The following is a 12,076-nucleotide window of genomic DNA, read 5'->3' on the forward strand; positions in this document are numbered from 1 at the left end:
GAGGAAGAAGCGGAGTGGAAAGATGGAAGATAGACAATCAGTATAAAATCATCTGGAAGTATAAGAGCCATGATTCATTTTTCAGTGATACCCACAGTGCCCCATTGCCTTCAGAAAGGGATAGCTTCACAGAATTATATTCTATGTAACTCACTTTCTGTTATTACTAGATTCAAGGAGGATACAAGAGCTGGGTGCTCTGCCTTACTTTTGCAGGCCAAAATCACTCAGTATGAACTCCAAAGCAGCTACCTTTCCATAAACGTATCAGTAAAAGTCATTTATCAGACTTCAAGCATTGCCTTAAGCCTTGATGCTTCAGATAAAGTATGCAATAAATATCAAGATCTTTACATACTTTTAACAGAGGACAGCTGGAAAGCTTGAACATGCTCTCAGAAGATTGTCTCTTTGAAAATTAGAATATGAGATTCAGAAGAGATGCTTCATGATTTGCTATTATTGCAATGAATAAATCCAGTGAGACAGATCTTTTAGTATTTTCCATATGTATTGGCTTTCTTTCTGGGTTTGCATTTGAGTTTTCAGAACTTACTTGAATAAACTGGGAATCTAGCTTGTTGAGATATACTTTACAGATTAAAACATTTTGTTTCACAGAAAAGTATACCATGTGGGTGGATATAGTAGACTCTAGGGTTGAAACACTGATCCCATTTTGACAGTGAGTACATCTAGCTCTCCAAGAGGCTGAAGAAAGATGTGTGGTAGTGTAAATTATGATAGGTTGTCTCCAGTTTTAATCTCCTGCTCAGTAGGTGAGACACCGCAATTTGCACATATTTAGTTAATTGCTCTATTTCTCGCACTGCCTCTTCAGCATTAGCTACACTCAGAATCCCCAGAATTCATTAGCTGTGCTAAGCCAAGCTTAAAGGAGATGAGTAAGGATATGTCATTTGTATGTTAATATTCTAAGACTTCAAAAAAAAAGGAAAAGATTACATTTCAAGGATGAGATGCATGGATGAGAAATACAGAGAAATACAGGAACAATACTGCTTCCTTTTAGGGCAGAGTTTTGAAGTTGTGAGCCTATGACTGAGAACTAGATTACAGTGATGTCAGCGTGAATTCCTAACTGAAAACTGCACACTTCTATGTGGGTTTCAGATCTTATTTTATAAGTTATAAAACACCCAGAACCCCTTTTCTCTTTCATCTACTCCTTCCACTCTCCATTAAAGATGACTTGTGGCATCTGCCTCTATGACTTCTGAGAGAAAGCCAAAACTTTCTTGTATGCTGAGGGAGCCATCTGCTAGCAACATGCAGCACTTCTCTTGTCAGTGGGACCACAGTGATCTGAGGTCACTGGCAGTTCCAGCAAAAGATCACCAAACCTAATTTTTGTTTTCTTTTCTTGGCACAGTAAACTTTCTTGTCTTTCTTGATCCTCTAATGGCTTTTCATGCATGACATGTTTGAAGTAACAATAATGGGAATAGATTTTCAAAATTTTCTGTAGGCAGATCCTGTTTTTGTGAGCATAAATCAGAAAGCCAATGTCAGGATGTGTCACATCAGTGCTGACAAATAAAACAATCACTACTCTAAATCATTCCCATGTGGTGATGTAGGTATTACAGTCGTTTCAGCTAAGTGTTGCACAGGGAAATATCATAGCATCTCAGCCTTTTTATTGGCAATTAACTCAAAGACAGGTACTGAAAAAGGACTATTCTAAGTCTTTTACTCACCAACATTAGGTAAGGAAAGAAAATGGTTCTATAATCAGGTAACAAAATTCTAGTGACACAAAAGTTGTGCTTTCTAGAACCTCAAAGACAAACAAGCAAACAATAAAAAAGATGCTACCTGACATCTGGGAAATTTCCTAGGAAAGCTTACCTTGGGTTTTCCTACACTTTTTTAGGTTTTTTTTACATCTAATTCTTCTACCCGTTTGTTTTACTCTTCCACCTAACATCAGACTGTTTCTCTGAAGTTCAGCTACCTCAGATCATGGGGTGCATTGATTTCCAGTGCACTCATTTTGTGTTACAGAATGGCTTCTTCTCTCATGTTACATCTTTACTTTCCATTAGAATCCCACTGAAGTGAGATCTTTCTGTCTGCCAAATGCCTCCTAAATTAATCCACTCCCCTGCTTACAAATTCAATGACTTTTATCTTAGCAGGCATCCAAAGGTATGCTTTGTAATGACTTAGTTGCTTAGCTTGTTGAAAAAGGCTGCTAAATAAATAAGAAGCTTGGCATCATTATATGATGTAATACATAAAAATGTGGAAAATATCTAGAATTATTAAGTATTATTAATAAATGTAAGCTAAAACTTTAACATGCTTTGATGTACTTTAATATTCTGTATGGAAGAAATTACCTTAAACTACAAGGAGCCCTCTCCCCCCACCTTATCCTGTATATGTTTTACTGGTACGCTGCCAACTTTTCTTAGCAGGGATTAGTCTGTAAGGATTATTGCACAGTATACAGTTAAGCAACTATAGTTACAGGAGCCATAATATTCATTACGGTATAAAAGTTCATGTGTGGAGATTTAGGTATGTTCATTGACAGCATAGCAAGTTTTCTTTCCTTTGCTAGAAATGTAGCTGCAGTTTACAATTCTGTTACCGTTCCTCCTCTACCCCTGGTTTCATCTTGTCAGTATGCTGGAAAACTCTTTGGGTTTTCAGCTGGAGCCTTTCCAAGTAAGTTAAAAAGAATTCCATTTACTGTCTTTACTGCATATCTCCATTAAAAGTAAGGGATCTGTGAAGCTATTCATTTCACTTTAGAGTAGCTGGTGTTTATTTTCTATCACCTCAATTATGTTGCTCTTGTTTCTAAACCATTTCTTCTTTGTTTTCTTCCAGGCAGAAGAAAAGGCACATTCAGAGGTAAGAATGCTTCTTAATCTTTGTAATTGTGTATTTGTTTGGTATTTCTTAGAAATGTATTGTTTATCTAAAGTAAAAGTATGATCCGCTGCACTAAAAGGTGTTTTCTGAGCATTGTGCTGAAGGATTCCTGGCTGAGGTTCTGGAAAGGTTAAAAAAAAAATCAGTAAGAATCAGGCTGCTGAGCAGAAGAGTTGTAATACATCTGATCTCATACTTAAAACCACTCCATACTGGGTCTAAGGGACTGTGCAGTTCAAGGTAACTTCACTTCACTACAACTTCTGTACTTCACCAGAAAAAGACCTAAAATGTTCACTTTGAACTTCCATCGCTTACACTTTGCTGCATATTAAATTTCCAAAACTGACTATTTTGATGAATTTCGGAGAAACGCAGATGGATTTCAGATATAAATCAAACCTGACATGGAAAACAGCTTCTTTTTCCTCACAGTACATTAGAACAAGTGACAAGAGTGAGTCAGCAGCTGAATACAATTATAGTCTTTCTTCATGCAAAGTTCTGCCGTATTGAAAGGGCACCAAGGAATAGCAGCAATAAGCTGCAGCACCAAGGGGTGCATGTCCACTTCCCAGAGCTGCATGTCTCCAGACTGCATTTATTCTGCTCTTTTTTTTACTATTGTGATCAGGCAAAAAGTAAAAATTAAAAAAAAAAAAAAAGTACAGAAGATACTTTGGGAAGATTGAACAAATAAACATATTTGTCCTTGATTACTGCATTATTTTTCAGTATTGAAAAAATACTTGAGATTTTCCTTCAGATTTTCTAAGCTCCTTTGTCTGACAGTTAAATCAAACGAGTTGAAAAGATGCATCATAGCTCAGTAGAGTAAGTGACAATTCCCTGTTTCATTTCCCTTCACAAAGGGCTGTGTATAGTGGTGTAACAACATTTATGAAGCTGTCTTAGTATCTAGATATGCCCTGTGAGATCTGCATTTCTGTAATCAGAGGGTTCTTACTCAGGAAGCTCGAATTATTGCTACTGAAAACCAAAGACAATTCTTGGGAAAAGAAAAGGAGAAGGCCAGAATGGAAAACAGCTCAAAAATATCTTTTATTCTGAGCCAGTGCAAATTATTTAATTACTTTTGTATCATTGGCATACAGAAGCTTGTTTACCTTTAAAGCATGTACAGTATTCCTTGTTGATTTTCACAGGAATCGTAAAGTTAAAATATAGCAGTAATCCTTACAGTGAAAGTATTAGTATGAGAATGTCATGGACTCTGTTTGCTAGGATGTCTGTAGACATTTTACTTCTCTAGTTTGCAGTAATTCCTTTTATGTCTGAATATGAAAGGGGTTCAAAGTGAAACTTTATGCTGTGCTTAAGTTCAGTGAAATGCCTGGAGTCTCTGTAAGATCTCAAGTAGAGTCAAATGCTCTTAAAATGATATGCAAGTTTCATGCTTGCTATCTAGCCTTTTTCAGCTTTTATTAAGGATTATGTTTCTTATAAAAAGGATACAGGAGCTTTGAATGTAGTTTATTTCTACATCAGCATGTATATTTAAAGCTACTTTTTTTTTTTTTTTTTTTTTTTTTTTTTTTTTTTGTGAGCTGACCAGAGATTTTTTGGAGAAAAAAACAAAAAAAAAATGATAAGATTTAGAAAGGTTAAAGGTTGCATATTTGAATCAAATGTCATGCAGGAACTATAGTGTTAAAGAGAAAATACATATATATATATATATAGCCACATTGCACCTAACTTTAGACATCTATGAAATAATGTTCTGTGTCAGAGGTTGCCATTGAAGCCTTCTTCATAACGGACAGTGGAGGAGTATCTTTTGGCACTTTATTTTACATCTAATGCAGACATTCAACACGTAATTGCATTACACAGCTAACTTCTGGCAAGGTGAATCTTTGCAAATTTGTATTGCATAATTTCAGGCCTCTAAGAGTCAAACACTAAAGATATGTTTGAAGACTACACAGTTTGGTAAAAAGAAAATATGTTGTTTGCATGTGCAAACAGGGAACTGTACATATGAATTAATGAAGCATTTGCTCACTTGTGCTCCTTAACTGCAATCCTAGCAGGTGTATTGCTTAAGAGGAAGAAAATTTTTGGAGTAGCATTAATTGCTTACTTTTATTAATCTGTATTTCTTCACAGTTTTGAGATTAAAATTAAAAGTTAAGGTACTGTTTAACACAGTGATCACACATTAGTGATCTCTTAAGAAAAACATCAAGAAAAATTCAACTGAAGTCAATTGCTGAAATACTAATGGTAGCCTTTTTTCCATCTAGCAAATTCAGAAACTACGGAGAGAGCTTGTTGCATCACAGGAAAAAGTTGCTACTCTTACATCTCAACTTTCTGCAAATGTAAGTATTTCTGCCCCTGCTGAAAAATACTGTCAAATAGGTTAATAACTTCTATTCAGTTCAGGTTCCGAGATGTGATCTAGGATACTTTTACTATTGATTTATCTTGGTGTTTTTAAAATGAATTGTTTCATTCACATCCGCATCTCCTCACCTTCACGCAGAAAAAAGTCTTACGGTCAAACACAGTGGATATGGAAATTAATGTTCTGAAAAGGGTAGTGGTTGTGATTTCTCTCTTTATTTTTTTTTCTTTTTTTTTTTCTGATGTTGTTACCTGTACCTTAAGATGAAATTTGAAGTGTTAAATTTAGTGTCTGGCAATTTTAATTGGATTCTGCACAAGTAAGAATGGCAGACTGATGCTTCATGACAGAAGTATCAATCCATTCTACTTAGATTGTTAAAAATCATTTTGAAATGTATACAGACGGGCTCAATATGGACCAGGATAAATAAAATGCTGTGGCTTAACAGTAACATGAAATACTCTGTTCCATTATATGTCATCCAAACTACCAAAACTAAAGCTTATTAGAGATCTTGAGCCATAGTAAAATTTATGTCAGTGTTGTTGGTATTAAACTGCCAACACCAATATGCTGCTCCACTTCTTAAGTTGAAAAGAAACATTTTTTTCTGACATATAAAATGATACAAGCACCAAAAGAAAGAAACAAACAAAACAAAAAACAAAGAGCTGGGTAGAGAGGGGACAATCACTTTTGTCTCCCTGCTGGCCACCCCTTTTTTAATGCAGCCCAGGATACCATTGACCTTCTGAGCTGCAGGAGCACACTGCTGGCTCATGTTCATCTTTTTGTATGCTAGGAGGAAAACCCTGAAGTAAGGAGACACAACCAAGGAAAGGGCATGAATTGAAGATTTTGATGGAATTTATGATAGTTAAATTTCACAAAGATAAGCTCAGCATAATACAGACAGATGTGAACAATATAAAATTATACATAGAACTTACAAGCTTCAGTAACTATGCTGATATATAACCAATGAAGACTGGACATTTCATAGAAAGATCCCTGGTTTAACTTCCAATAGTTGATATGATAATTATCAGTTATCAGTTGATAATGTGAGTTACTGAACATGTTATCAGAAAATAATGCCAGATAGGGAACGTGAGCTGCAGTCCTGTCTGGCTACTATGGCGTCAGATGATATTAGCAGACAGTTACTGAACAATCTGTTTTATAGTGATTTTTAAATGCAATTCAGGATATATATTTGGGAATTTATTGCCAGTATGTCCATCCAGTTTTTTGGGGTTCCTTCTATTATGTATTTTAGAAGTAAAATTTTAATCTTCATCTCTGCCAGGCTGGACAATTCTTCATTTGCCTGAGAGCAACAAACTGAAGCCAACAATGAGAGATCTCATTTCATTTCAGGCTGGAATTTTTTGTTATCCTTTCCCTTTGTAGAACCGAGCAAAAAAAAAAAAAAAAAAAAAAGTCTTTCAGCCATTTCATAACCATCCTCTTTGTGTGTTTTTTCACTTGCTTTGCTACAAAAGACACTTCATAGTGCAAGTGTCATTAAAGGACCATCAGAATGAATTTTGACCTGTTTGGTCAAGCCTTTTCTTCATGTACGATTTTATACCAGAATCTGACCATTTGGAAGTTAAAGCATTTCTTAGGCATTTGGGAACCTCTGATGAGACTTTACTTACTCATTTTCATTTATTATTCAGGCACTGTTGGACTCGAGTACTATGCTTGATTTCAGCTGTTTATTTCATTTGATTAACCCCAAAGTGTTTTGCCTGCATGTGATTAAATCCATGCCAGGCCCAGCTGTTATTTGGACACTTAATTTACTTTTTTTTTTATATATATATTCTGGCTTTTCCCTGATGTCTCTTTCAGTGTTGCTGAAGGGCAAATCTCAGTGCTAATTAAGAAAGAGCTGTTTTCAGTGCTGAAAGTGTTCAGCCAGCAGACTTCCTATGAGACTAATCAGCTCAAATTCCAGCAAGCAGCTTGTTTGGAGGGCCTTTGATCACTGTTTTTTATACTGTATGAAGCTGAAGGATGTATGCTTACCCATTGTAGTAGAGTCTGGATGCCACTGGAAAGTGGAGGGGTTTCGCTGGCTAATGCTTGTTTGGCCAGTCCTGCAGCCAAACAAGAAGACAATAGCTAGTAGTGAAGAAGAAATGTCAGCAGTCATTACTTGCAGCCAACCAGGCCCCGGCACCCTCTCACAATTCCTCCCATTCAGTTGTGTCAAGTGGGAGGACATTTATTTATTTACCTTTATTTTACAAGCCTGGACTCAGCAGGTCAAATGGGAATGTGCATCAGCAAAGTCTTTAGATATGCCAGGGGTCAGTTCAAGATAGCCATACGTCTAAGAGCTGAGGTATTTGGGGCTTGGGAAATGCTGTATATCAAATCTGTTATCTTCACATTGAAGCATATATCTCCTTGAGCGTGTGTCTCTGACTTTCCAATGGGAATTTCAGCTATAAGCAGAAGTCAAAGTTAGTTGATATTTGTCGGATCTAGAGATTAAGAGCTGTATATTGTTTATGTATCTAAGATGCATAGTGTTCTATGCATCTATAAAGCTGGACATTTTGCTGGAACCATACAAATAGGTATCCCCAAGACTCCTGAATAAATAAATATTTGTTACTATGGGGGAAAATAGCACAGTTCATTACAAAATTGACACCTTGTATTTCATAGGATAGTGTTCTTTTGTAATAAGCATTTAAAATAATGGCCAGTGTGATTGAAGGTTTTTTCATGACTAGTTTTCAGTTGGTGGACCTTTGAATTATTAGCAAATCAAGACCTGTGGTCTCAAATCACCTGGGGAAGATCCATTATTATCTTAATCCAATTGCATTTAGAATGCAAAAATCACAGTGTGCTAGTCTGAGGTAACGTACACTATCACTGGGTAAATTTTACTAAGAATTCATAATTATGACATGGCTGTCATTCTCTAGAAACTGTCAGACAATAACTTCATTGTTTCAATGACCTTTAATGACATTTTCAATGATGCTCTTTGTTAATTGTACTTTATTCGTGTAAAGTATAAGCTGAGGTTGTATCTATGGAATAGGAAATTACTTTGCACAAGCATGCATGATTAGGTACCAAAGGACTGCAGTTATCCCAATACAATTGTGAGAAATCAGAAATAGCAATGCATAATTGAGCAAATGATTTCTCTTTTCAAACCTTAAGTACCCATTTTTATTTTCATAGTAAAGCAGACCCGTGGGTCATCAGCAGAACTACAGATTTTGTTATGAGGCAGTGAACAGAAAGCCCCTTTAGGTTCCTGTTAAACACATGTAGAAAAGACACATTGGCTGTAGCTCTGTTTTAGTGCATCTGCTTTGTCTCTGTGCTCTGGGACATTGCTCATCATCTTCACGACACAAAGTTGGGAGGGAGTGTTGAACTGCCAGAGGGCAGAAAGGCATTACAGAGGGACCTGGATAGACTGGATCGATGGGCCAATGCAAACTGTATGAGTTTCAATAGGGCCAACTGTTGGGTCCTGCATTTTGGTCACGACAACCCCAGGTAACCCTACAGGCTTGGGGAGGAGTGGCTAGAAAGCTGCCTGATGGAAAGGGACCTTGGTGTACTGATGGACAGTCAGCTGAACAGGAGCCAGCAGTGTGCTCAGGTGGCCAAGAAGGCCAATGGCATCCTGGCTTGTATCAGGAGTGGTGTGGTGAGCAGGACTAGAGAAGTCATCCTGCCCCTGTTGGGGCACTGGTGAGGCCTCACCTCGAGTACTGTGTTCAGTTTTGGGCACCTCAGTACAGAAAGGACATTGAGGTGCTGGAGCAGCTCAAGGAGAAAGGCAGAAAGGCGTGTGAAAAGCTTGGAGAATGTGTCCTATGAGGAGAGACTGAAGGAACTGTTCAACAGTCCTTTTTGAACTATGTCTCTTTTTGTACATACTTGGGACTTTACTACCAGCTATGTTTGACAAATGTTAGCAACTCTTACAGAAGCATGCCAGTCTCTAGTGGGAAAATTTGCTAAGCAAAATGTTAAGTCTACTGCTGTATTAAAAGAAAGAAATTGTCATTCTTTAGGAGTGAAGATGCTCAGTTAATCCATTTGTGGATATAAATTAGCTGTTTGTGAGTTATCTTCCTAAGTGTATTATAGTCCCTATGTTAGAAAACTTCACTTTCACTTATTCTAGAGACAGAAAAGTGAAAATAAGTATTTTCTTTTGCTTTAACTATTTGGTATTGTGAAAAGAAATTTGATTTTATGGAGTTTCATGAAAAGTGAATTCTCACTTTCTCTTTACTGTCAAAGATGGATTACCTTGTTGATTTTTTTATGACCACTTGCCCTTTTTTGCCTATGGAGCTCAATATAAATTGCAACCACTAAAGAAGTGATGTATTATTTAGACACAGGTTAGAGGGTGAATAATGTTAGAAACAGAATGAAGCTTATTTTATTAAATCTTTGGTTCAGTTTCAATGTACTGCTCTTTGAGGAGCGGGAGTTACAGTTTTCAAGATTGTCTTTGATACGCCTTTTTTCACTTATACATATAAATATTATGTTTATATTTTATGTAAGCTCTATATTAATTTCATACATAAGGACACAAATACACACACACCCATATGTATATATAATCAGTATAAGAGAAAGAGATCAAGCAATGACCTTCTGTACAAAAAAACTGCAATATTTTTGATCCTTGGGATTCTACTGGAACGTTTTACTTGGAAGCCTAGAACTTTCCTTTTAAGATAAAGCACTTGAATTCCTCTGTTGAATTGTTCAGTAATTGAAAATAATCACTTGCGGACTTCTATTTGGAGCAGACTTCTGGTCAATATATCAGTAACTTCAGGCAGGACATTAAATCTATAATTCATTGCAGGCAGAGGTACTGAAGCTAAACTCCTTGGGAATTAGAGAAGCCCAAGGAACACTGGGCTCACTTGGCTGCTACACATAGCCAATTTGGTTCAGTCTGAGTTTAAAATTGATGCAAGAGGTTTGGAGAAGATAAACTTGGAGGGGGAAAGAGTGTTTAAAAAAAAAAAAAAGAAAGAAATAGATCTGGGAGAAAGCCCAAACTGGGAGTGCTGAGTTTTATGAAGTATTGTTTGTCCTGCCAAAATGTATAGAGCATCCCACAATTTCTTTAAGTTTTACAATGCAAGACCCATTACCACAAGTAGTGATGTCTTCTGTTTCTTTCACAGGCTCATCTAGTAGCAGCTTTTGAAAAAAGCTTGGGAAATATGACTGGCCGTTTGCAAAGTCTTACAATGACAGCTGAGCAAAAGGTATGTTTACCACAGAAGATGCTGTAATGAGGAATGAAGTCGGCAGATTATATTACATTTTTGTTTAAAAAAACTGAAGGGAAACAGAAACACAGGAACAGCTGTGTCAGCAAGGCAGACAGATCTTTCCTTAATGGCTGTTGCGATCAAATCTTCATAAAGCTCCAGGAGAATTAAACTCTGCACATCAGGGTTATCCAGACAATATCACAGGATAGCTTGAAGATAAAATCTTTGCTTCCAGATTTTAATTAAATGTATGCATTTCTAGGATTAATCCATACTGAAAGATCCTGTAACAAATACCAGTCATAGCCCAGCCTAACAACTTTGTCAGAATGAGAGTAGAGTGAGAAGGGAGGGAATCTAGGCAGAGAAAAATGCTTTCATTCATTGTTAATGCAGGTTGGGTATGCCTATTCACTTAGAAACAGTTTTGGTTTTCCAAGTGCTGCTCTGACTGTCAGGGAAGAAACAAGAACCTGGTAGCTAATAAATTTAATGTGAGGTTTTGTCCCCAGCTGAAGATTAGGGGGGTTCTTAGCACCTTCCAGTATTGAACTTTTATAACTGTCTTCTGCCCTTAGTAGAACACTGTCCTACAAAGTAAGGGGCCTCAGTGAGCCAAACTCTGAAAGAAACTGTATATCAGTAAACTGTTTCTCACCTCTAAAATCAGTGTACCTGTGTATAAAATAAAATTTTTCAGTCTGATTGAGGACCAACACGTGAAACATTGCAGGATGCAATGTGAACTGGATAGAAAATTAAAATTTTTTTAAAAAGCAAAATTATTAAATAAACAAATAAAAAGATTTAGTTCAAATTAACTTTTTACAAAGTATAGTTTCCCTCAAATATTTTCTTTCCAGAAGAGATTAAAAACTTTGAAACAAATCATCTCATAAGCAAGCTTGTTCCACCTAAGTTTTGTAACATCCCTTCTTTTCTTCTCCCTGCTGTTGAGATTAAATTCCTTTAATCTTCATTACATAAATAAGAGCTGGAAGGAGAGGTTTTAACAAATCAGTATAAAAAGCTGTTTTTTTAATTAAAATCAACTCTGCATTTCAGTACAGAACTTCCTGCACTGAAGTAGAGTAATTTCACTTTAAATTACAAGACAGTCATGTTAAACAGATTTTTATGTAATGGAATTATTTATTCATTTTTTAATATTACTGAAATTACACAAATTTAGATTGAGTTTCAGCCACTAAAGACTAGCCTCTCATTCTGAAAGATACAAAAGATACAATCCAAGTGGTTTTGATGCCTCTTGCCAATAAAGTTTTTGTCTTTTTCTTCACTTTATAAAGAGTATTCAACCAAGACTTCTTTTAGATCAAATTTTATATATAAAAAAGGATTTATTCTCCTTAGGGATAACATGATCACACTGCATAGAAAAAAATACAAAATTATACATTAGTTTAATATTGTTAGAGAGATTCTACTTGAAATTGGTGCCATCCTTGTCTCATCCTGGCAGTCTTATGGT

General features: G+C 36.2%; 1 protein-coding gene across 11 annotated transcripts in view; it reads left to right on the forward strand.

Annotated features, from left to right (window-relative positions):
• NAV3 (neuron navigator 3) overlaps positions 1–12,076 on the forward strand; it is a 523,919-nt gene that overhangs the window by 485,389 nt on the left and 26,454 nt on the right. For all 11 annotated transcript variants that reach the window (XM_048934384.1, XM_048934394.1, XM_048934333.1 and 8 more), the window contains 3 exons: positions 2,863–2,886; positions 5,178–5,255; positions 10,492–10,575. In XM_048934384.1, the coding sequence (XP_048790341.1) occupies positions 2,863–2,886; positions 5,178–5,255; positions 10,492–10,575 (186 nt within the window). The remainder of the gene's footprint in view (positions 1–2,862; positions 2,887–5,177; positions 5,256–10,491; positions 10,576–12,076) is intronic.

This window comes from Lagopus muta, chromosome 1 (assembly GCF_023343835.1).
Source record: "Lagopus muta isolate bLagMut1 chromosome 1, bLagMut1 primary, whole genome shotgun sequence".
NCBI lineage: Eukaryota > Metazoa > Chordata > Aves > Galliformes > Phasianidae > Lagopus > Lagopus muta.